Source organism: Phyllobates terribilis, unplaced genomic scaffold (genome assembly GCF_046119375.1).
Source record: "Phyllobates terribilis strain yellow unplaced genomic scaffold, ASM4611937v1 Scaffold_4__5_contigs__length_816908805, whole genome shotgun sequence".
Classification (NCBI taxonomy): Eukaryota; Metazoa; Chordata; class Amphibia; order Anura; family Dendrobatidae; genus Phyllobates; species Phyllobates terribilis.
This window is the reverse complement of record NW_027362764.1, coordinates 119,755,438-119,782,389: the sequence shown is the minus strand read 5'-3', so window position 1 is coordinate 119,782,389 and position 26,952 is coordinate 119,755,438. Positions and strand designations below refer to the sequence as shown.

General features: G+C 43.3%; 1 protein-coding gene across 4 annotated transcripts in view; it reads left to right on the top strand.

Annotated features, from left to right (window-relative positions):
• Positions 1 to 26,952, top strand: part of DPP6 (dipeptidyl peptidase like 6) — a 2,068,973-nt gene that overhangs the window by 927,595 nt on the left and 1,114,426 nt on the right. The window contains exon 1 of one of the 4 annotated variants that reach the window (XM_073677703.1): positions 11,078 to 11,580. The exons of the other annotated variants lie outside the window; for them this stretch is intronic. Coding sequence (XP_073533804.1) covers positions 11,524 to 11,580 — 57 coding nt within the window. The 5' untranslated portion in view covers positions 11,078 to 11,523. Of the gene's footprint in view, positions 1 to 11,077; positions 11,581 to 26,952 lie in introns of those variants that run through there. 4 annotated transcript variants of the gene reach the window in all.

Genomic DNA, 26,952 nt, shown 5'->3' with positions numbered 1-26,952 from the left:
CAAGCTTTCAAATGCATTTTTATTTTAAAGCTTGATTTTTAATAAATGTTATCAGGTCTAGTGATTAGTGACTGCCTTATGGACCATATCTGGTCACATAGGCAAGGCATGTAAAAAAATATTAAATAAGGGGTAAGCATTGTGCAAACAGCATGAGATCATCTGTTGAAGAACAGACCTCGGATAAGGAAGATTGTAAACAAACCATAATTCTTCTGTGCACAATATTGCTTTCATTGAGTATTTATTCACGTTTTCTTTGACTCTTTCTAATATCTACAGATAGACATTTTCAATACATTTTATTAAAATATCCACACAACTACCTCTTGTAGCTAACTCTTCCCTAGTTCTTAACGGGCTTAAGATACCCACAGCGCTTTGATCTAGCAATAACTCATGTGTGTGTTGTTCAAGGGGTTGTCTAGCCAATATATATTAATATATATATATAGTGCCTACAAGTAGTATTCAACCCCCTGCAGATTTAGCTGGTTTGATAAGATGCAAATAAGTTAGAGCCTTCAAACTGCAAACGAGAGTAGGTTTTATGAACAGAAGCATAAATCTTACAAACCAAAAAGTTATGTTGCTCAGTTGAATTTTATTAAATTTTAAACATAAAAGTGTGGGTCAATTATTATACAACCCCTATGTTTAATATTTTGTGGAATAACCCTTGTTTGCAATTACAGCTAATAATCGTCTTTTATAAGACCTGATCAGGTCGGCACAGGTCTGTGGAGTTATCTTGGCCCACTCCTCCATGCAGATCTTCTCCAAGTTATCTAGGTTCTTTGGGTGTCTCATGTGGACTTTATTCTTGAGCTCCTTCCACAAGTTTTCAATTGGGTTAAGGTCAGGAGACTGACTAGGCCACTCCAACACCTTGACTTTTTCCCTCTTGAACCAGGCCTTGGTTTTCTTGGCTGTGTGCTTTGGGTCGTTGTCTTGTTGGAAGATGAAATTACGACCCATCTTAAGATCCTTGATGGAGGAGCGGAGGTTCTTGGCCAAAATCTCCAGGTAGGCCGTGCTATCCATCTTCCCATGGATGCGGACCAGATGGCCAGGCCCCTTGGCTGAGAAACAGCCCCACAGCATGATGCTGCCACCACCATGCTTGACTGTAGGGATGGTATTCTTGGGGTCGTGTGCAGTGCCATCCAGTCTCCAAACGTCACGTGTGTGGTTGGCACCAAAGATCTCGATCTTGGTCTCATCAGACCATAGAACCTTGAACCAGTCTGTCTCAGAGTCCTCCAAGTGATCATGAGCAAACTGTAGACGAGCCTTGACATGACGCTTTGAAAGTAAAGGTACCATACAGGCTCGTCTGGAACGGAGACCATTGCGGTGGAGTACGTTACTTATGGTATTGACTGAAACCAATGTCCCCACTGCCATGAGATCTTCCCGGAGCTCCTTCCTTGTTGTCCTTGGGTTAGCCTTGACTCTTCGGACAAGCCTGGCCTCGGCACGGGAGGACACTTTCAAAGGCTGTCCAGGCCGTGGAAGGCTAACAGTAGTTACATAAGCCTTCCACTTACGGATGATGCTCCCAACAGTGGAGACAGGTAGGCCCAACTCCTTGGAAAAGGTTTTGTACCCCTTGCCAGCCTTGTGACCCTCCACGATCTTGTCTCTGATGGCCTTGGAATGCTCCTTTGTCTTTCCCATGTTGACCATGTCTGAGTGCTGTTCACAAGTTTGGGGAGGGTCTTAAATAGTCAGAAAAGGCTGGCAAAAGAGATCTTTAATCCACACATGTGAAGCTCATTATTCTTGGTGCCTGAACTACTTCTTAATACTTTAGGGGGACCAAACAGAATTCTTGTGGTTTGAGGGGTTGAATAATAAATGACACTCTGAATTAACTTTTAACGTTTAAAAAAATAAATAAATAAATAAATAAATAAATAAAAAATTTGCTGCAGTGCATTTCCCACTTCCAGGCTGATCAACAGTACAAATGTCACAATGCCAAGTTAATTCCGCATGTGTCAAACAGCTAAATCTGCAGGGGGTTGAATACTACTTGTAGGCACTGTATTTTTATTTTATTTTATTTTAATCAAACTGCTTAAAGAGTACCAGTTGTTTCAGGTATTTTTTTCTAGAATAGGCTGGCACAGCTATGAGGAATAACTTTATTTCTGGTGATTATCTGGCTTGTATCCTACAGTTTTCACCAGTTTTCCCCGCTGTAGGCTTTGTCTCTAATTTTCATCTCTCTCTGACTTAAAGAAGCGCTCGCACTAACAATTTTATTGTTTAAATGTGTGTGTATGCGAATGTAATGTAGTGAGATTGTATTAATACGCTCGTATTCTCACCTACCGCTGATCTCTCAGGTGTCCAGTGCTGCTCTTCTCAGTGATGTCACCACAAATGAGACCCACCAGCTCATTCTACAAGCTATGCGTGAGCCACAAGTCACTGCTACAATGAAAGCCTATGGAGCCTCATTCTCATTCCATAGGTTTACATTGTAAGGCCATGGCCTCCCTATCAGTATTTGGTCAGTATTCGGGCAGTATTTTTTCTCAGGAGTGGGAGACAAAACCAGGTGAGGAACAATCAGAGAAAAGGTATAATAAAAACAAGTCACCAATTCTGCATTTTTCACCCACTCCTGGTTCTGGCTTCTGAGAAAAAATACTGACCGAATTCTGACCAAATACTGATAGTGGGGCCGTGGCCTAAAAGTCCCTTCTTGATCACACAGCGCGCAGTCAGTGTGACCTGGAGAGTCTGCAGATTAGAGATGTCATTGAGAAGAGGAGCTGAACCAAGATGGATACTGAAGAGTCTGCAGAGCGGTGATGTCACTTAGAAGAGGAGCTGAACAACACTGGATCCTGGAGAGTCTGCAGAGCGGTGATGTCATTGAGAAGAGTAGCAGAACGATGCTGGATACTGGAGAGTTTGCAGAGTCGTGACGTCATTGAGAAGAGGAGAAGAACGACGCTGGATACTGGAGAGTCTGCAGAGCGGTAATGTCATTGAGATGAGGAGCTGAACGACACTGGATACTGGAGAGTCTGCAGAGTGGTGACATCACTGAGAAGAGGAGCTGAACAACACTGGATACTGGAGAGTCTGCAGAATGGTGATGTCATTGAGAAGGGGAGCAGAACGATGCTGGATACTGGAGAGTTTGCAGAGCAGTGATGTCACTGAGAAGAGGAGCTGATCAGCAATGGATACTGGAGAGTCTGCAGAGCTGTGATGTCACTGAGAAGAAGAGCTGAACGACACTAGATACTGGAGAGTCTGCAGAGCGGTGATGTCATTGAGATGAGGAGCTGAACGACACTGGATGCTGGAGAGTCTGCAGAGCGATGATATCACTGAGAAGAGGAGCTGAGCGACACTGGATACTGGAGAGTCTGCAGAGTGGTGATGTCATTGAGAGGAGGAGCAGAATGATGCTGGATACTGGAGAGTTTGCAGAGCAGTGATGGCACTGAGAAGAGGAGCTGATCAGCACTGGATACTGGAGAGTCTGCAGAGCGGTGATGTCACTGAGAAGAGGAGCTGAACGACACTGGATACTGGAGAGTCTGCAGAGGTGATGTCATTGAGAAGAGGAGCAGAACAATGCTGGATACTGGAGAGTTTGCAGAGCAGTGATGTCACTGAGAAGAGGAGCTGATCAGCACTGGATACTGGAGAGTCTGCAGAGCGGTGATGTCACTGAGAAGAGGAGCTGAACGACACTGGATACTGGAGAGTCTGCAGAGTGGTGATGTCATTGAGAAGAGGAGCAGAATGATGCTGGATTCTGGAGAGTTTACAGAGTGGTGACGTCATTGAGAAGAGGAGCTGAACGACACTGGATACTGGAGAGTCTGCAGACTGGTGATGTCATTGAGAAGAGGAGCTGAATGACACTGGATTCTGGAGAGTCTGCAGAGCGGTGACATCATTCAGAAGAGCAGAAGACCGGCTCTGGACACCAGAGAGAGCAGCGGTAGGTGAGTATATTAATACACTCACAATACATCACCGCCACAGATACACACATTTGAACAATAAAAATGTTAGTGGGAGTTCTACTTTAATGGGTGGAGACTAGGTGCTATGATGTCTTCCATAAACAGCAAACACAGAGATAAAGATTCCTGCTTTTCATTCTCTGTATCACACAGACAGAAGCAGCAGTAGTGCTAGACATTACAAAGCCGTACTGATCTGTGTAGCTGTGAATCTAGCATTGAAGTGAAATGCATTTGCTGAAAGGAATTTGATCTGTTTTTTATAATAGATGATGAGTTTAGAAAGCAGATGGGTAAGAGAAGAAATGGCTCATAAGTGGAGAAAGAAGCATATTTCTCTGATAAGATACTTTTTTTAGATTCATCTGTATTATTGATGTATGATGCAAAGTTTGTTCAAACAACAGTAACTATTTAACCAAGAAACAAATAAAGTAATACTCTCACCTACTACTTTCATTCTAACATGTACCTGTTGGTCTGTGCTTCCTGGTCACGTCCTTCACACAACACAAATGGTCTGTAATGCCAGCTGAAAAAATCAATGATCGAAGCAGCTCACCACTGAGAACAGTGACTAGATGAGCGGCCATTTACAGTGCATTGAGGATGGGATCAAAAAACATAGCTCAGCAGGGACCAATGAAGAATCAAACATGAGCTGCAGGGGATTATTGAAGATGAGTGTCACGTCTTTTCATTTTTATCAGACAAAAAAAATGTTAAAAAACACATGATATACCATGATATACCCTAGAAAATTCCCATTCGTGGTCCACCAGTCTTTCTGCTGCAACGACATCCAAATACTGATGTGACCACTGCAACCAATCGTACCAATGTTTAGAGACTTCTGTATAGGGATCTAGTATTTACCATGGACAAACTGCAGTTTATAGCTACAGTTTCAGATTTTACACTTCAGATAGAACATGTTGCATACAGAATATCTACGCATTTGAGGATCTATTTTAAGGTAAGGCATGTGTTACTTCATCTCACAAGCTTAGCATATCCTGCAGTTCCTATGTCACCAACCTGAATATTACATCCTGCCTTGTACATTCCGTAATGATGGATGAATCATAGCAATTTACTCTTTATGTAAGTGTGATATGACATTACAGCCTATTAGCTGACATATTTATCAAAAACTCGTGGCTATTCCTAGGCAAACAGTTCACACTTCATCCCATTGTATGACTTGTTGATAGACGGCATTTTATAATAGCAATGACTAGTGAACCTCAGGGACAGGTATATCTGAGGACTAATAAGATGTCTGGATATCTTCCTTTTTATATGTTTATCCTTTCATTCTTGTGATGGTTTCCTGAGGCGCTGCCATTATACACTGGCCAGAAATCATTCTTGCTATGTGTCATGTATATGTACAGTATATCCTTTCTAGGATAATTTTTAGACTGTGATGCACGGTTTCTGATTTTAGAGAAAAAAAAAAAAGCTCAAACTTTCAACATTGTTTGGTGTCACTCTTAGTATTTATTCTCATCTCTTGTACATAAGCCCATATTTATTACATGATTTCCATTGGGCTTTATTATGAATAGGTTTCTTGCTTATATGATTCCAACCAATTCTGCAGATTTGTACAGAGAGTGCTGTCATCTCACCCCCTTCACCCAATGGGACTTTCCATTTATTTTTCCAATGTATAATATAAAAATATACATTTTGGGACAATGTTTACTAGGGTCTAGTGATGAGCGAGCATGCTCGTTACTCAGCGTGCTCGGGTGTTATGTTTGAGCTATGCCGTGCGCATGATTTGCGACTGTTTGAAAGCTTTAATACATGTGAGGAATGCCTGTTTCCTAGGCATTCCTCACATGTATTCAAGTTGTCAAACAGTCGCAAATGATGCACACACAGTGACTAAAACATAACGACCGAGCAAGCTGAAGCTCACCAAAAGGGTTAATACAACGTACTCGCTCATCACTACTAGGGTCCTAAACAAATTATTTCCACTACTCACTGTTCACAGCTCCTGATAAAGTGAGTTTTATATACATTTATTCCCACCTCCAGTACCAAATGTCTGTCAACTTGGGAATGATGTCTCACTGGGACATATAAAAAAAATGGACAATGTCACAGAGTGATTTTACAAAAGTTTTCTTTACTCTCTGGGATTTGAAAATAGCCCAAAACTGCTCGCCATACTGGTCAAAATAAGTAAAATTTAGGTTCGATACAGACCATTCAAGTCTTACCATTGTTCCTACCCATGCTACTTATGGTTCCAAATTATTTTACTAAATCATGTGTCATTAGAAAATCCAATCTTTTAAGTTGTTGCTATGTAATCTGACTGCAGCATGAGGTAGAGACAGAGACCCTGATTCCAGCGATGTATTACTTAGTTTACTGGGTCCAGTAGTTAAAATAGTGTCACAGTTTTCTCTGCTGCAGATCTAGTGGAGCTCAGTTGTTGAGCTGTGTATAACCTCGCCCACAGTACTTCTTTCTATGTAGATTGTATAGTGACAGAGAGCTGCTAATCAGTGGTGCGGTGTGGTTGGACTAGGAGGCACGAGGCAGCTTGTCCTGTAGGGATAATCTCCTGCTGATAAAACACTGACTGTATTGAAACAGCAAAATACAGTTTAGTAAGTGACACATCACTGCAATCAGGCTCTCTGCTCCTACATTAGGGTGCTCTCAGATTACATAGCAAAAACTTGCTTACAGATTCCTTTTAATTAAAAGGGTTATTCAGTTTTTTATAATTATTGCCCACTAATCCCCTGCTACTTCTTTGTGGGCATATTTGTTTTATTTATGTTTTTAGGACTTGCAGTCCCCCCTCCAACCCGCTCACCCCTCCAAAAAAAAGGTCTGAACAACCCATTTAAGTCATTTCTTAGCAATCTGACATCTCCTTGTGATCTTAAGTAAGTTTACTCTGACCTTACAATTGCCTTCTCAGGCTGACCTTAACCTGTCACATTTGAGACTCCGACCTCAGTGCACATTGCTCCCCAATGGATTTCATGTTGCTCCCTAGGAATTCTGGATAATTGAATGCTTGCCATTGCTCTTTTACAGCTGTTTCCGCAGCTTTGCCTCCGCCCTTCATATCTTAAGCCTTCTTTGATTAGTGGCTGACTCTCCAGCAAGTTTTCTATATGTTCCCACCTTATATCCAATAATAGCTTTCATGAATAATGTATCACTGGAAAATCTGGATCATTAGATGCTGGATTAAAGGTATTTTACAGCAATAAAACCTCTGAGGTTAGCTTTGATAAAGGTTAATATCTGTATAATGAGTATGGATCAACATTCAATTGATATAATAAACCTCTGTCAGATATGATCCATATAAGAACAGCAGGTCAAGGCTCAACAAACTGTAATGTGTTCATTAATAAATCACAATAATCAGACACACGTGGGAAATTTATCAATTTGATCATAAAACCAGTTCTCTCATTTACTATCACGAAGAAAAATAAATGGATGCAATCCTATAAGCATACTGACATTACTAGGAGAACTATGAAATGGGCGAATCCCTGTTTCTTTAGTGGCTGTCCTTTTTTCGGGAGGTAATTCTATTTAATCTAAGGAAATTATATTTATCATCAATTCTTTAATATATTGCTGTTCCCTTTTCATTTAGATTGATTTGTGAGGCTGTGAAGAACAGCAAAAGATGATAAAGAAATACTCATAGCAATCACTATAATTATAATATAATTAAATATATATAAATTATAATATATATATAATATAATATAAATATAATATTATAGAGACATAGAATAAATGTAGGATTAGCACATTAGGAATATATCAAATTTAAAGGAATTGTCAGGTTTGGACAACCCCTGTTACATTGTATGTTATGTGGTGGTGTCCTGAGGAAGAAGTATGAAAAGTTCGAAAAGCGTCGACAAAAAACACAATTATATTCTTGTGTATCCTGGATCTGCATTTCTACTTACTAGCAGCACATTTTATTCCCTTATTAATTTTCATTGCTTTGGGATATCACAGAGAAATTTAACTTTACATAATGCCCATTAAAATTATCAAACACCCTCGAGTGCAAGAAAACTGTTCTACTGGAGAAAAGGGGTCTCTGAAGGAGCCCACCCCTTTAAAGGGAATCTGTGAGCAGAATTTTTTTATATAATCTGAGGACAGAAGGAGATAGGGGCTGAGACACTGATTTCAGCGATGTGTCACTTATCAGGCTGTGTGCTGTTGTTTATTAACAATCAAGCTTTTATCACTAGGACATTATCATTGCTGGGACTAACTGCCAAGTTGTCTGACCACGCCCTCCTGTGATAAGCAGCACACTGTCAATAGACAATGTAAAAGCCTGGTGAGGGCAGGGGCAACTTTCTGAGCTCTGCTGCATTTTACATCTAAAAACTCTGATTGTGTCACAACTGCTGCACCCAGTAAACTAAGTAATACATCATAGGATGAGGTAGCAAAAACCTCTGACAGATTCCCTTTAAGTAATGAAAGTGGCTCTACAGTTTAATAACATACTCAGTATTGAGGGTAAGAATTTACCAATGTGAGAACATAACTGGAGAACTATAGCCTAATAATGTAAAACCGTTCTCTGGAGTTACAAATAAAAGTTTTTGCAGTTTCAGAACTTAAAGGGATTTTCTAGGCTCACGATATTGATGACTTGTCCCTAGAATCAGCAATCAATATCAGATTGGTCTGATATTTGGTGCCCCCCACTGATCAGAATGGCTACATCTCCATTCACCATTAGTTTTTTTCAGGTAAGAGAAAAACAGAACCAGTTTCATCAGCGATTTTCTTCAAATTATAAAAAGGGGGGATGACATCCTGCATGGGGCATTATAAAGAGAGGGGGACATCCTGCATGGGGCATTATATGGTGGGGAACAGCCTGCATGGGGCATTATAAGGGGGAACAGCCTGCATAGGGCATTATGTAGGGGGAACAGCCTGCATTGAGCATTGTATGGGGGCCGATATTCCATATGGAGCATTTTATGTGGGTCAATATTCCATATGGAGTGTTATATGGGGGCCAGTATTCCTTATTGAGCATTTTATGGGGGCCAGTATTCCTTATTGAGCATTTTATGGGGGCCAGTATTCTGTATGGAGCATTTTATGGGGGCCAGTATTCTGTATGGAGCATTTTATGGGGGTCAGTATACAGTATGGAGCATTTTATGGAGGCCAGTATTCTGTATGGAACATTTTATGGGGGCCAGTATACTGTGTGGAGCGATTCGCCGGTTTCTGAGCTATTGTGGAATTTACAATAGATATCTGTCATGTAATGTAAGAAGTGAAATCTTTGCATTGTACTCTAACTATATTTCTCTGCAGATCTGTGCATCATGAATCGTGGTATGTGTTAAAGAGGCCCACTGAGACTCTTTCGCCCAGGGCCCAGAAAAATCTGGAGCCGGCCCTGCCTGGCACCCCTGCCGATCAGCTGTTCCCGGTGTCGGTGGAGGTTGGAACTGACCCATTACGGAGATGCACAGCACAGCTCTGTCTACTCTATAGTGACGCAGGCGGGTACTGCACATCCGCCCCTTATCCAGCTCCTTAACTGGTTAGTTCCAACCTCTATTGACACCTGAAACAGCTGATCGGCGGGGGGTGCCAGGTGTTGCATCCTCACCAATCAGACATTGATTACCTATACTAAGGATAGGCCATCAACGTTAAAGTATTGAACAACCTTTTTAGCTTATGCACATACCCTAAAGGTCATTCTCAGGTTATAGCAGCTGAGATGCAGTATCTGAGAACGGTCACTACACAGTTAATGGGCTGTGCTGCTCTGGCTTTGTGCACTGTTCACATCTGGCTGTTGCAGGAAAAGCTGATCAGTTGGGGTGCTGGTGCGGGTGTCAGACCTCCACCAATCGGATATGACTGACCCATCCTATGGCTAGGTCCCTAATTTCATTTGTCTGGAAAATGGCATTAACGGGATCCTCTGGTTTCAGAACTGCTAGCGATTTGTCAGTTTCAAAACCAATCAAAATGAGTTTTCTGGCCTCAAAAAACATAGATTTTTTTTTTTGCATTTCAGACCTGAAAGTGTTCGTCTGGTTTCAGAACTCACTGAGATTCTGTGCTTGTTAAAAATAAAAGGGTCGATCAGTTTATTTCTAATTTCAGAAATTTAAGGGGTTCTCATATTTTAAGAAATCAATGGGCTCCCTGCGTCTGGTACACATGAAACCTTCTGTAATTTCAGTTGCTAAAAGTTAAAGAAGTGCAGAAGTTTCAGGACTTAAAGAGCCTCTTTTATTTCACTGTCTTTGGAATTAGAATTAAAAGGGTTTCTGAAGTCTCTGGTTCTCGAATTTGAAAGGGTTCTCCACATTTGTATCTTAGAACTTGAGATCCCTTTGTTAATGCTTAGATCAAACTTATTTTTTCTGCTTCAGATGCCTGAATACTATTAACATGAATTAATGACGAGGGCATGGAGGGTCATCCTCAGGGGTCACAGCTCCCGGTTCTCCATTAACATAAGGATAGATAATGAAGTCTTAATTACATATCAGACAATTCTGAAGCTACAGAACCCCTCGAAATAACTAGCTCTTTACATCATAAAAACTGATAAAAGGTAATTAAACATGAACAATAAATAACAAGCGACATAACATTTAATAATAAATAACATGTTGTATTTAATAAAAGCTGCAAAAATGAAACATAAACAGCAACAAACAAACAAACAAAAGAACCCTACAGAACATAATATGATGCTACAAACACATGGATACAAAAAAATTGAAACTTTGACATGAGAAACATATTAGCTGCTGTTCTAGAAATGTTCCTAGAGGGGCAACAAACTGTACACTGGCATTCCTGCACTGTGCTATTAATCCGCGTGCACTGTGCACATGATTTGATGAACATTTCATCCTCTGCTCGGTTTTGCGACTTGACGTTTTTGGGCTCTGGGTGATAAAACGGCACAGAAAAAATTCACAAGCACATTGCACGTTGTAGCCTTAAACTCTGTCCTATTCCGGAGCAACCAATGAGGCCGTGCCTTACATCTGGATCTCTCCCTGACAGCGAAACGGTCCTACAAGGGAAAGGCTGTGCTGCTACCTTTCTGCTGGCAGGGCTGCGGGCTGGTGCATGCTCTGTGAGCCTGACTAGGGAAAGAGGAGGAGGTGGAGTAGAGGAAGGGAAAGCAGGAGGGGGGCTACATCGCTAGGTTGTCTCCAAGCTATGCTGCTGCCAGTAGCAGGTTGCCAAGCAGTTATCATTGCTTCTGTGATGCAGCGGCTGTTGCTAATTGTAAAGAGCCTTGCATCTTTTAATCTCCCCTGACTTGTATTATTTTGTGTTTCCGTTTCCTTGCATGGGTTCCTTTTTTAATACGCATTGAAATCGACTGGTGATTGTTGTGATGGAATAGTAACTCTTACTCGTTGGCTTTGGGGCATTTAAACCAGACGATAACATCACATAGACTACTGCGGTGGGTACAAGTAGGGTGATCATGACCACAGCTAAGGAACAGAATTCTTCAGGGAAATCGCAGCAGCAGCAAGAGCAGGTAATACCAATGTGATCTTTCTTTTATTACGTGGGAAATGTTCAGAATGACATGCACCGGATAAAGCTAGCGTACCACCTGAGTCACTCTGTGCTTTACGCTCTGCTCCGGAGCTCTGCAGTTTTAGAGTTTGCTATTTTTAACAGATTGCCTTTTTTTTTTTTTTTCCCATCAATTATGTATAGCTACTGAATAGCAGGCAGGATAATTAAGCTTTCTTGCGTTTCCTTATATACATTCTTCAAGAGGGGGGCTGGGAGTCACGGATGGGATTTTGGAAGTTGCTGAATGGCTTTTGTAACTAGTTTCCCAGTGAAGAATTTGAATGCAACATAGACAGGGATTCATCCAATGCTCTGCATAACATATGCACATAGGGGGGGGATGAGAAGTCTGGAGCTTGCCACCTTCCTCATTAGTACCTGGCGCTCTCCATTTACTAGAGGTGCTGCCTTGTAAACTTTTGGAGTTGCAGTTGCAAACGTGATTGGAGATAGGACATATACTCACCTCTCTGCCATCCACAAGCTGCTAAGATTTAAAGCAGCCGACAGTTCAGGGAATCAGCAATTTCCTTTCGTTGCTTTCTCCAGAGAGACATAAACGTTTCCCTAAAGAGCAAAAGATTCTCTTATTTCATTATGGTAAATAATTGTCCCCGTTGCAATCAATAGTTAAAGGAATCTAAGACGAGAGTCGGAGAATATTCTTTAGGTCAGGGATTTATTCTGTAGTCCAGTTTCTTGATACTTGATACAATGTATTGATCAACAGAAAAACAAGTGTATAATGTTGTTTGGAAAAGATGGAAAATGTATTATGCATTGGATATCCTATTCTTCTCCTAAAGTATCGGTCGTAGCAGAGGTAGAAGAGCTGAGCTTGTGTTATCTAGGTTTTACGTAGGACTGCAAAGTTGTGGTCACTCTGAAACAAATGACAAACTGAGCAACGTTCTGAGCAAGCTCTTCAATGTTTTGTCATATTAGACATCATCATGTTTATTTATCTTTTCATGTGGTTAATAAAATAAAAGGCTGAGTATAATAATCAAAGGCTGAGATCAATACTGTGATAATGGACTTTTGGCACTTTTTTTTTTAACAATGCCAGGCTGCACTTGTACCACGATGTGTGGGTATATGAAATTTGCATTACAATATGAATTAGTAAATTGTATGTGCAGCTATGCAAAAGGTATAAAACTGAGCTACATCAAAAAGCTTTTCTCTTGCAACACTTGGGAGCCTGACTTAAGTGAATGTAACAGTATTCCACTGTGTTTCTTCTGTTAAACACAATGTAGACATACCTATTAAATCTATTTTAGGATGGCATTCATTGTGCATAATCCAGAGGTTATGCCAGAAAAATGTACTCACTCAAGTACCTGAGCACATTAACTTGTCATGTGGAATTGTTCCTCTTAAAGGGAAAATGACTATGGAAATAAGTTTTGCTTGAAGAAAACTGCTGTACAGTAACTGGAAATCCGAGTTCAGAAGCAGCTGCTCGTGTCACTTATTGTACTCGTCCAGTCCTCCTAGGGAGTCATCCTGTAGCTCTCCTTATTTTATAGGTTTAGCCGCTCTTACTCGCGTCCAATTGTCTTCAGGTCATTTTACCTAATTGGTGTAAATACAACTTATTAAAGGGGATTGTACAAAATAGTTCTATGCTGATTTTATTGCATTGTATCTATGAACAATACGTGCAAGTTTTAGATCAATATGATTATAATCTCGGAAGAAAGACTTTAGCTTTTTGGGAGGGGTGCTGGGAAATATTGATAGGGTTTTTAAGGCATACACAATATAACAAAGTATAAACCATGCTTTAGTTTCCTACTGTCGGTGTCAGTTGTCCATTAAAGTGTCATTCTCGTCTTCATACATGTTGAAAATTACAAAGCGCTTGTAAAAAGCAATTTTGCAATTTTCTTTTTAGTTCTATAATTTACTCCTTGTTGACTAGGTACTGGCCATTACTGAAGTTTTTCAGTGGTGACCAGTCTCCTAGGTAATGAGCACAGTGCTTACAAGTTCTTTCCAATAGAGCTTGTAAGTGCTGCTCTGATGCTGGCCAGATTCAGTACTAATGAGCTAAATGGCCTCTGCTTGAAACATTAGAGAATAAACAGTTCGGTCTGGCGGCACGACAATTCTGCTTGTGCAGGAGCGCACCACCCCGGCAAGGAGGTTTTAGTTTGCTCCTGAAGAATAATTGTGAGAAAGCACATTCTACAGCCAGCAGAAAGGATGTAGAAGGCAAATAGTCAACATTTTTAAAAATACATGCAGTTAAGTAAAAATGCTCTTGAAGGTGTCCATGTTATTTAAAGGCATTTTCTATTTCCACAAATCCCCTGTCCCCAGGTATAGTCTCTTTAAAAATACAAACTGAGCTTTACTCACCCTCCCCGAGCCCAGATCTGAGCCTCCTCTGCTGCTTCCTCTGTCTGCTATTGTGTGCAAATGTAAAGCAGGTGCCGGAATGCAACGCACAGAGACACAAGGCGAGAACAGTCAGAGATGTTTGTAAACAGTTTTATACAACAGGTATACTGAAACAAGGGATTAGCAACAAGGGTAATGAACAGTGGTTTGAAATATCAGCAAAATACGAAATTTCTCAAAGTAAGGTGCAGTCTCTTAAAGTAAGGCGCAGTCTCTTAAAGTAAGGCGCAGTCTCTTAAAATAAGGCGCAGTCTCTTAAAGTAAGGTGATGCCCTCAAGCATGAGAAGCACCACACAAGTTCTTTAACTGTGCATTTGGCCCTAGCGGGGGTCACCGGTTATTCCCGCTAGACCGTGAGTCTCTTCCGGATAAATTCAATTAGATCACTTTGTGCTACTTTAGCCCCAACCGTTCCCCTCCCAACCTGAGTACCTAAACCCAATTGTCCCCGGTACCGTGGGTGAACAGTGGAAGTGACGGCCCTGCTCACGTATGCAGCTCCTCTGCTTCCGCTGGTGTGACTTTCCTGGGGCAACCGTCTCTCAACTCCTCTCTGCTTGGCTGTTGGAGGCAGTCTCTCGAGCCTTGGATAGGGGGGTCCAGGCCTTGTCTGTCGGCGGGCGACATCGGGTTCCGCGAACTCACTCAGCACCGTGATCAGGTTCCTAGTCTCCTCAGCAGGCACAGCACTCGGGTCACAACTGTGAGGGATCCGGAGCTCTTTTACCGGTGCCCGGCTGGAGCACCTCTCAGGCCTCTGGATTTGGCCTGTCACGTGGGGTTTCTCAGGACACAGGGAGCACGTCTGCTCCTTTCTGCTGCTTAGCGCCAAAGACCCCTCAGGTTTGGCTCGCTGGCCTCTTATCTCCCGAAACTCCTTCCTGGAAGTTACCTGATCGGGTCCAGCGTCTGAACTTGCTCTCCCTGCAACTTCCCTTGCATATTTTGGTTCCGCTTGACTGTATCTGTCCAGTAGATGGCAGTCTCGCTCCATCCTTGAAACGTCATGTTGAAGTTCTTTTACAAGCTTTCTTGCCTGTTCTACACAGGACTAAAGTCATGTGGACAGCAACCAAACAGTGAGCTCAGCCCCTCTACCTGAGTAGACGGCACATGGCGTTCAGAACTGCTGAGCTCACTGATGGTCTCTAGTGAGTCTCTAGTGATGTCAGCACTACAGGCAATAACAAACACCAGAAGCAGCAGCAGAGACTCAATGCTGGACCCAGGGAAGGGTAAGTAAGGCCCAATTTGTTGTTTATTTAAACAAGCTACAACTAAGGACAGGGGATTTCTGAAAGCAGAAAAATCCTTTAAATGATATGGACACCCCCAAGAGCAGGGCTTTTTTTACTTAAATACATGTATTTGGGCTAAAGATCATTTTTTGGTTTCATCAAAAGCCTTTGTATTGCACTGTCTATTGTTGGATGTAGAATGAGCAAAGAATCCGTTAAAGAGATTGTTCTGAAAAGAGTCTTTGTAACTCTTTTATCTTTCTTTTACTGAGCTCTTTTCAGTTGATTTATGACCACAGATTACATCAACGTTGAGTAGAACTTTGGGGTTATAAATCAGCTCAGGGGAGCACAGAAAAAAGAGAGATCAAAGAGTTACAAACTTTCCTTTCAGAACAAGCTCACTGACAGATTTTCAGTTAACTCATTAATCAGCTAACAACACGCATACCAAAAGTCTGTAAACGCCAGATTCTTTAATGAAAAGCAATGACGAAAATGATTGTAGTCCAAAATACATGTATTTAAGTAAAAATAAATATTCCTATGACCATGTATCATCTATATATATATATATATATATATATATATATATATATATATATATATACACTTTATATTTACTTATTTATAAGTCTTCAGCTTCAATGGACAAGATAGCAGTAAGGAAACATCCCCACCACCCCCACTATTATTATCCGCATTGTCAATGTACACTTCATGTCCTATCTTTATAAACACACATAAACGTCTATATGCTTTGTCTTCTTTAATCACGGCCATATCATGTTGTTCGGGAAACCCCTTTAAATACATGTAGTCGTTGACTGGACTACAAATTAGCGTACTCTCTACCTGGTGCTGTAGGATCAATATTCCTCGACGTCTACAACATGCTACAGGTCTGCTGAATCCAATATATTTTGTTTCCAACATCAATAATGATGCTATCACACTCTTGGATGGGAATACATTATAGGAATACAGAAAACATGATTTATATTCTGTATATTAGGCTAGACATTTCACAGGCTGTATCAATTACTAATAAGTCACTGTAGCTTTTGGAGATTTCTTGACTTTACCTCACTTATAGTTGGAGCATTGTGGTGACTATGCCTCCTATATGGCTATAACATTAATAAGGAGTGGTCTCACTATCATTGTGCGATTAGGTGTAATGTCTGGCTGTGGCCGTCAGATTAAAAAGACTACGTCAGACAGACCTGGCTCTGACCACTTCATTTTCCAGATCTCGGAGGAGCTCCGGTATTCATCCTTTAACGTCTATGCAGGTATATAGACTTACTGCAGGGTCCCCTGAGTTGCATCAGTGGAGTACCTGCTGGCCGGAGGAGCGAGTCTGAGGCATTAGTAGTCCAACTAGTCAGATCAGTAACTGGAGGGACAGGACCTGGAGCAGAATCATGAGACAAAACCATAGTCAAGGGAACAGCCGAGGTTGAATGCTAAAAGATCAGTCAAAAATTAGTCAAACAGGCTAAGGTCAGGATCATGAGGATTGCAGAGGCAGACTTACAGTAGCTAGGGTCACAAGCAGAGTCAAGATTAGAGTACCCCCAATAAGTAATAGCATCATAGTCCAGGGAGTTATCCAGGCACAATATCTGTAACTTCCAGCAGAATGCAGAGAGTTTAAGTAGGGTGTGGTACTGTGAAATTGGCCATAACAGGGAGCTGATTACACCTGCTGAGCTTCTGGAACCTCAGGTCCCAGCCACACCACTATCTCTGGCAGAAGAACATCTGTGCTGCCCTGAGATATTGGCCATGACTAGGGATAAGCAGACCTGTGTAAGTTTGGGTTCGTCTGATACAGGTTCAACTGAACTTTAGCCCAAAGTTCGGATCGGGTACCAGAACTGTATCAAAACTTGAACCAGAACCCAAACCCCATATAAATCAATGGGGACCCGAACTTTGGAGCTGGAAAATCTCTCTCTCTTTGATTCTCACTCTCTCTCCTCTCCGAACTGTAAAACGGACTTACAGGAAAAGTCCATGTTCGGAGTTGAGCACCAGACACTAGGTGTCCGATGCGAGCCCCGAACTTTACAGTTCAGGTTAACGCATCTCTAGCCATGACATCTCCATCTCCATCACTCGGTGGGCGTCACCTTTCAAAAGAGGCAGATATCCCTGGAGCAGGTCTAGAGCAAGTCTGGGTGGAGATGTGACATTAGGTGAATAGTATAATGATATAGATGTTTAGTGATTTCACATGCGATGGCAACATTTTTAAACTGTATCGGTTCTTGTATGCAGTCATGAGAGCCTCGGCACTTACTAAAATTTTTATGAGATAGACTTTTTTTCAGTTGATTGCTTAAATCCTTGTGACGATTATTAGGGCACATAAAGACACAATATGACACCATTTTCTTTATTCACCTTCTATCTTAAGTGATATAGATATGGCTATTTAACAATGCTGCAATCTTTCTGGACATTGCAACTCTTGATCTTTAACTCAGGTCAGCCCTAATTATGGCACTATCCATTTTGTGAATATTTCTAATATACCATCATAAACACTTACTACGACTACATACTATCATATAGTTTAAAACAGGTCATCCTAGCTTAAATGTTAGCAAACGAGAAAATGGGGAATTGTCCTAATAGTCAAGGAAAAAGCATAGGGGGAAACACACCTCTTTGACTTTGGTGCTTAAGACTAAACTTTAAAAAGTTTGTCCCACAAATTAAAAAATTTGCCAAAATTAAGTTATAATGAAAAAGTACTCTCAACTAATCTAACAGTACTCTCTGTCACTCTATAGCTGATGCTTTAGTGGTCTTTGTTTGCTTTGCTGTAGTGGTGACTTGCCGTATATCCATGTGACCCATAGTGATGCCGACATGGGACTGCTATCTCTATTCCATTGTCTCTTTTCTTCTTCTTTATCCTTTTTATAACAGGAAGTATTACCTGAGAGTTTCTGGTGCTTCCCTACTATATAATATTCCACATGGTTTTAGATAAAGTAAAGTTTGTTTTGTAAATATTTACCTTCTATAAGATCTCGTCCGGCCTTAATTGTTTTTGTACTTTTCCTTTTTTTTTGCTATTTCTTATCTATCTAAATACATTTTTTAATTTATTGTTTTACTCAGTGGAATTGTGATGCGACAATATGTACCTTTGTATACTAATATAATAAAACAAATAAGCAAAATGTATACTAATGTACAAAGGAAATGGTGTAAGCTTAGGAACACAGCTCAGAGGGATGTAGTATTATACATTATATATTATATTGCTGCTAGAACTTCCTGATAAGTAACTGTATAAACTAAGTTGAATTAGTGTATATTACCAAGGAATGTTGTTTTAGTTAACTCTTAAAATGTTGGATGTAAATAAACCAGGCGCCCACCGCAGTGATGTAAACCTCTCATATAGCATAGTGAAATATTTTCAATACTAACAGACATGTTAATGGTTTATACAATGCTCAGCATAAAGGTCCTCCAAATATGATGTTGTAGAATTATTATAGGGTATTTAGTGCAATAGATCAGACACTGTATGTAGATAGATAGATAGATCGATAGATAGATAGATTGACATACCATAGCCCGAGATGCATCATCACCTGCCAGCTCCGATGGCATCTGGTGAATATATACTTTATCTGTAGTTGCTTCCAGACTGTGCAGCTGCAGTAAACCATGGAGTCATCATCACATACTTGGGTTTCTCTTATTTACAAACAAGCTCGTTTCTAATTAGAAGTACTTTCAAGCAGACCTGATGGTTTACACCAGTTGTACAGCTCCATCATTAAGGAACCCCTTCCCAGTTAGTCCTGTACATGGAAATGTCAGAAACTATATTGGTAATCAGACTTTCTATGTACTTAGTAAGACACTAGGTGACTATGATAAATCAAGTGCATAGGAGTTGAGTTACATTACTCGGGAGCAGCCCGTACTCAATGAAACTCTCACCGATCATCAGTATCAAAGTAGTGGTCAACCCCTTTAAAAGGTAGCTATTATCTAAAAATTATCTATTGTTTAGATCATTTTTTGAGTTAATTGTATTTTTTTAAGGTTGTTTTTTTTTTTTTTTACATATAATAATCTATATTAAAAATAGAAAAAATACAATATTGCAATTTTCAAACTGACCACTGGGGCTTTTTTAGACTTCCTTGTAGTTTCAGGAAACAACACATGTACATAGCCACAATGGTCAGTGGACAGCCCTCGACTCTATATTTTGTATTGAAGCATATTCAAAGGTCATTGTGAAAGGAAGAGAAGCAGGGTCAGCTGTGATATTACCTATCGGCATTGGTGGATCCTCTGTTATCAGTTATGACCTGTCATTGTAATCCTGCCTCTGCTGATAATGAGCCTTCTGAAAACTCTTCCTGAAAGGACAGGAAGTAAAATCTGAAAAAGCCCAAGTTGCCAGTGTAAAAACGGCAAGATTACTGACTTTGTTATTCTATTAAAAATCACGATGTGAAAAAAATTATTGCTAAATTAAAAGAAATAAATGTAACACAAACGTGATTTAAACAATTGGTCTTTTTCTAATGGTAGATTCCATTTAAGGAAAATCCCTCAGATGCTACTTTCTAATGTACAATTTAGAAAGGTATTGCCTGTTCTTTTCAATAGGTTCTCAGCTTTGGACAATATCTGTTGCAAGGGTGCCTTGAATTTATAGGAATGCAAAATATTTCCCATGCTGGGACACAGAATGATCAGCTGTTAGTTGTGAGGAAATCTAGCAGTAGTAGACAACATCTCTGCAGCACTACCACCAGGGTAATTTAAGGGGTATTCCCATCTCCAAGATCCTATCCCAATATGTAGTAGATGTAATAATATTAGCAAATACCTTCTATTAGAAATGTAGTAAAGTTTTGATTCGCTATGTCACTTACCCCATGTGCAGGGCATTGCTGTATCATAGGTATCCAAGGTTATGACCACTAACAACCAACTAACAGTCATTATATGAGTGGTCGTAACCATGGATACCTAAGCTACTGCAATGCCCTGCACATGGGGTAAGTGACATAGCGAATTGAAACTATACTACATTTCTAATAGAAGGTATTTGCTAATATTATTATTATTTTTACACCTACTACATATTGGGATAGGATCTGGGAAATGGGAAAACCTCTTTAAGCATAGCACAATGCCTAGATAAAATAATGGGTTGCCTTTGAAATGCAGGACAGGAGAAGTCCTCCACTTTTGTGACCGGTCTTCACTTTTGTCCAAGAGATGAGATTGCTGATCAGAGGACCCCTTCAGAATTTCTTAATAGGGAATTGAACATTGGACTTTCTAAATTGGAGAGCTCCTTTATGGATGGTTGCTATTAGGTAGCATACTTGGCATCAAGTAGATCTGAGAATTGTGAAGCAGCAATTGTCTGCAGTCTCTCGAGTCTTACAAAGCTCTGCCTTCCATTTTAAACTTCCTGAGCAATTTCTACAATCCCTCAAATCATCATCTTCTTGGACAACAGTCTTTTACCTGTGAAAGATAACTGAACACTATTGACAGTTCCTAATAGCCATTGCTTGAGCGCACTGTTATTTCAATAGAGTAAAATCTATTTTAGTACAGATGTACATTATTCAGTCCACAAAGTATCTGGAAGTAATCCAGGCGAGGCAAATTACATGTATTTCTTATGTATGAATGCAGCTTAAGTAAAATCATTGCGGAGTGGAAAAAAAAATCTTTTTCATCCATTTTTACCTTATGACTTGTCAATGTGTGATGATTTGACAGCTGTTGATGCTTGTCATTCACTATTAAACTGAGTGGAGACATCATGCAGAAAGATGAAATAATAAAGAAATGGGTTGGTACGTGCTTGCGGAAGAACGTACAAAAAATACATATTATATCATATTGAAATACAGAAGAGCTGAATTTGTCAGTAAATCTCTGGGGCGCCATCATGTGTCTGGTAGTTTACTAAGCAATGATAACAGATGAAGTTTACCTATAATCCCATGGAGAGCCACCGATGGCACATCAAGATGATTTACGTCAATTTATACCTAATGAGAAACTCAACTCTCTGAGCTTTGCTACGTCTAATAAATTCATGGCACTGTATGTAATGTGACTTTGAGTAGTCAGAAAAAATGAGTACGTGAGGTTCATCAAAAGTGGGAATATCATATAGAACCCCTAAAACCTAATGTTTTATTAGATATATATTAAAACCATTATGTGCCACAAAACACAAAAAAGATTAAAAACCAGTAGGAAGGTGACCATGGGCCCTATAGTATGGTGACGATAGTTTGAACAGTCTCTGGATGTCCCTACCAAAATTCCCTATGTCAAATCACTATCTTGCCGCAGAGGTTGGCACTAGTGATGAGCGAGCGAGCTCTTTTAACCCTTTCACCGAGCATACTCAGGTGCTTACCAAGTATCTTCAGCGTGCTCTTATATTATGTTCGAGTTCCTGCGTCTGCATGTGACGCGCCCCCTGGGACATATTCCTTTTTGAGGGGAATACCCGGCACCGGATCAGATGGGGGGGTTGTAGTCTCCGAGCGGCTGTGACCCGGTCCCGTGCCCAGGGCGTCAAGCTCAGTGTTATGTGGCAGCTTTACAGATGTTACTAAAGTTCTTTTGTGTCGACTACGCCACCCGTTGTGATGCGGTCACTGTGGCCGCCGCTGCTGCAGGGTCCGCTGAGGCTGATGGTGGGTGCGCAGCTTGGTGAGATAACCCCCAACGGGAGGGGTATAGCCTCAGAGGGGACAGGCGCAGAGGATGGGGGTTGTGGTGGTGCGATGCAGCCGGCAATGAAGACAGACTCGGGTTGTGCAGTTAAGGGTGTTTACTTACTGCTGATGTTGTACTGGTCACTCCAGCTGCTAGTGACCACCCGAGCCGTGCTGCGTCCACCAGGTCCTGGATCCGGCCAACCCCCAAACAAGTCCAGAGCGTGGCCCTGAGCTCTCCCTCTGTCCTTTCTTCAGCCGTCCCCACCAGTGATTCACCTAGGTCCAGCTCCCTCGGGCCTTCTTTTGGGACACCCTTGGCCCTGGGTTCCCTGACCCTTCATGTGGTGTGCCTTCGGGGTGAATGTGGTGGGTGACCGTGACAGACACTGCCCACGGTCTCCGGTCTCTGGCTGGGGAATGTCTTTGCCCCCACCAGCTTGGGTTCCGGTACCCTCTTGCTGACTCCTCACCCGGTGCTCTAATTTGGGTTCTTGGGTCCCTTCAGTCTTCCCCCTCTGGGTCTTTCTCTGCTCCACTCTCTCTCTCTCCAGGGCTGCTGTTTCCTTCTCTCTCCTCTCCAACTGACTTGTTCTCAGCGTCTGACCCTGATCTAAGTTGGTGCCCTCCTTATATATCCCTCTATGTGTGAGCTCAGGTGACCAGCACCCAATGAGCTCCTATCACTACCCAGACTGCTCCCCCTATCTGCCCCTACACTACATGGGATGTACCACCCCCCTCCCACTCCAGCCAGGAACAGGCTCGGTTGTACCTGCACATTTCTAAGTGGGAGTACCGTCGGCCTGCTCCTCTGGAATGGGATGTATGTAGTGCATGCAGTCTATCTGAGCTCAGTTCCACACTCCTTCCTTACCCGGGAGTGGAATATCACACCTCTGGGTTGAGGTGCAATACCCCTGTAGCAGCCGAATCCTCAGGGTGCTACATTCCCCCCTGGTAAATCACAGCACGTCCTCGGGCTGTAAGACATAAAACACCAAAACATACAAAATTTTTATATGAACATATAAAACATATAAACATTATATATATATAAAACTTTTTATATAAACATTCTCGTAGACTTCTCTTGTCTCTGGTTCCTCCTCCGGACACTGTGCAACGTGTGTCCGGGAAAAGTGCGACAGTCTCTTAGAAAAATCTGGTTTTCTTATAAAACCGGTAGGGGGCGCTTTAGGACGCGCAACTATATACAGGGGAAGTTGAAAGTTGGCCGCTCTCAGTCCTCGGCCAGGTAGAGGGTAGGGAATGGCTGCTCACAGTCCTCAGCCTGTAGGATGAAGGGGTTAACGGGTAAACAGTTCACTCGGCTGGTCCCAACGGGGACTATATATATGTAGCAACAGTTTCTTTATACCCCGATCGGGTAACTATTTACATCACTGCTCTGCCGCACTCAACGGCGTCTTCCTCCTGCTCTTTGCTTATAACTGGTTGTAACTTCAGACCCGTCCGGCCATGTGAGCTGGCTGAACAAGTCCTCCCCCAGGTGTGGCACCCTTGGTATTGCGGGCGCGGGCGCGGTGGTGGTGGCGCCCGGGTTGCCCAGGCCTTGCGGCCAGGCCTGGGGCACCTGGAAGGTGAAGGGCACCGATAGGACGGCGGCACCCTGGGCTACCTGGCCTTGCGGCCAGGCCGGAGGCTCCGCGGAGGTAGGGGGCGCTGTTGGTGATGCGGCGCCCGGGGGTACTAGGCCTTGCGACCAGGCTGGTGGTATTTCCTGCTTTGTCACGCTCCGGGTCGGGGCGCGTGACGTCACAGGGGTCGCTGCGGCGGCTTCCGGTCGGGGCCTAGTCCATAGCGGTGACATAGCGGCTACGGGCACAGCAGGGGGACTTTCGGGCTCTGCGACGGGGAGCTGGGGCAGGTAAGCGGTGTCACGGCTTGGGGTATAGGCGTCCCCTTTACCTGCCTCCATGCGTTCGGCTCCCTCCTCGGCGCCGTCTCCGGCCTTGGGTCCTCCTGCGCCATCCTCAGAGGCGGTCTGCTTCCTCTTCCAGGGTAGCGTGCTCCGTTGACTGGTCTCTGCTTGCTGGGTCATCTCCCGGCCCCACTCCGCCAGTATCTCGCGCTGTACCCGGGCCATCCTCCTTGCGAGGCCCTCCAGGGCAGTCTGTGCACACTCCCGGTCTCGGGGAAGCTGCGCTAAGATCTCCGCTAGACCTAGCGGGGTTGTGGACTCTAGCAGGCTCCTGACCATCGGGTCGGTGCTGCTCTGCTTTTCTTCCGGCAGGCTCCTGGCCAGCGGGCCGGTGCTGCTCTGCCCTCCTTCCTCGGTCTCTAGCAGACTCCTGGCCAGCGGGCCGGTGCTGTTCTGCTTTCCCTCCATCTCCGGGTGAGCTCCTCCGCTACTCCTTGTTAGACCTCTTGCCTCCGGGTGCGCTCGCTCCAGACTGCTCCAAGCGACACCCATCTTTTCTCTTCTCTTTCGTCTCCTCCCACTTCGAGGGCGGTCCCGGGGCAACTCGGTGACTGTCAGCTCCAGGGGGAGTTCTTTCACGCTGACAGACACCTCCAGCATCACTGTCTCTGTTGGTGGAGGCGGTTTCCACTTTTGGCGCCATTTTCTGTCCTGGCCCACGATGGGAAGTGGCCTCTTGCCCTCCTTTGGCACGCCCATAATGGCGTCCGCCGCTCTTCCAAGGCGGGAAATCTGCGGTTTTGGCGGGAAGCGTCGCCCAGTGGCGGGAAACTCTGCAGATGGCGGGAACAAGTTGGAAATGGCAGACAATCGGCGGGAAACGACTGGTGATGGAGTCCGATGGCGTGGACCCCCCGGAACCGGCGGGAGACTTCTTTCTGAGGTAAACTTGCACTTTTCTTCAGGCACGCAGTACCCGGGTGTTGCGGGCACGTAATCCTGCCGACTACGCCAAAGTTGACGCGCCCCCTGGGACATATTCCTTTTTGAGGGGAATACCCGGCACCGGATCAGATGGGGGGGTTGTAGTCTCCGAGCGGCTGTGACCCGGTCCCGTGCCCAGGGCGTCAAGCTCAGTGTTATGTGGCAGCTTTACAGATGTTACTAAAGTTCTTTTGTGTCGACTACGCCACCCGTTGTGATGCGGTCACTGTGGCCGCCGCTGCTGCAGGGTCCGCTGAGGCTGATGGTGGGTGCGCAGCTTGGTGAGATAACCCCCAACGGGAGGGGTATAGCCTCAGAGGGGACAGGCGCAGAGGATGGGGGTTGTGGTGGTGCGATGCAGCCGGCAATGAAGACAGACTCGGGTTGTGCAGTTAAGGGTGTTTACTTACTGCTGATGTTGTACTGGTCACTCCAGCTGCTAGTGACCACCCGAGCCGTGCTGCGTCCACCAGGTCCTGGATCCGGCCAACCCCCAAACAAGTCCAGAGCGTGGCCCTGAGCTCTCCCTCTGTCCTTTCTTCAGCCGTCCCCACCAGTGATTCACCTAGGTCCAGCTCCCTCGGGCCTTCTTTTGGGACACCCTTGGCCCTGGGTTCCCTGACCCTTCATGTGGTGTGCCTTCGGGGTGAATGTGGTGGGTGACCGTGACAGACACTGCCCACGGTCTCCGGTCTCTGGCTGGGGAATGTCTTTGCCCCCACCAGCTTGGGTTCCGGTACCCTCTTGCTGACTCCTCACCCGGTGCTCTAATTTGGGTTCTTGGGTCCCTTCAGTCTTCCCCCTCTGGGTCTTTCTCTGCTCCACTCTCTCTCTCTCCAGGGCTGCTGTTTCCTTCTCTCTCCTCTCCAACTGACTTGTTCTCAGCGTCTGACCCTGATCTAAGTTGGTGCCCTCCTTATATATCCCTCTATGTGTGAGCTCAGGTGACCAGCACCCAATGAGCTCCTATCACTACCCAGACTGCTCCCCCTATCTGCCCCTACACTACATGGGATGTACCACCCCCCTCCCACTCCAGCCAGGAACAGGCTCGGTTGTACCTGCACATTTCTAAGTGGGAGTACCGTCGGCCTGCTCCTCTGGAATGGGATGTATGTAGTGCATGCAGTCTATCTGAGCTCAGTTCCACACTCCTTCCTTACCCGGGAGTGGAATATCACACCTCTGGGTTGAGGTGCAATACCCCTGTAGCAGCCGAATCCTCAGGGTGCTACACATGATTTACAGCTGTAAGACAGCCTGAACACATGCGAGGATTCTCTAACAAATAGGCAATCCCTGCATGTGTTGAGGCTGTCTTACAGCTGTAAATCATGCAGACGCAGGGACTCTAACATAATATACGAGCACGCCGAAGATACTCGGTAGGCACCCGAGAATGCTCAGTAAAAAGGTTAAACAACCACGATCGCTCATCAATAATTGACACCCTAAAGAATAGACGACAAATGGCACCCACTCTCGACGATGGCTGTCCCTGAAAAAGTGTGGGTCCAATTATATACTGTAACCACAGGAAGCAGGGAGCAAAAGACAGATAACAGGTGAATTAGCCTATAGTGTGCGCAGCAATGCAATAGTTCCTCTATCAACTCAAGTCAGATAGTTCATGGTTGCTTATCATTTCGCCAGTATGACCCCGACACGTTTCACCATAAAGGTTCATCAGGAGGCTAAGTGATAGATGGAGGAACAGATGAAGTATCCAACAAGGTATGTTTTTGTGGAACATAAGAGTTTTAATGTATATCTAATAAAACATTATGTTTTAAGGGTAATGTGACCTTGAAAATAATTAAAGGGATTTTCCAAGACTTTAATATTGATGACCTCGTCTTTAGATATATCATCAATATCAGATCCACCAATCAGCTGATTGGAGCGGCCACAGCTCATTAGAAATAGCATGGCCTCATACATTGTGTCGTGGTCGTGAAGGGTGGTGCAAGCTCTCTCGTATACAAGTGAATGGGGAAAAGTTGCAATGTCATTTACGGTGACTACACAATGTAATAAGCTGTGCCATCAGATGATCGATGGT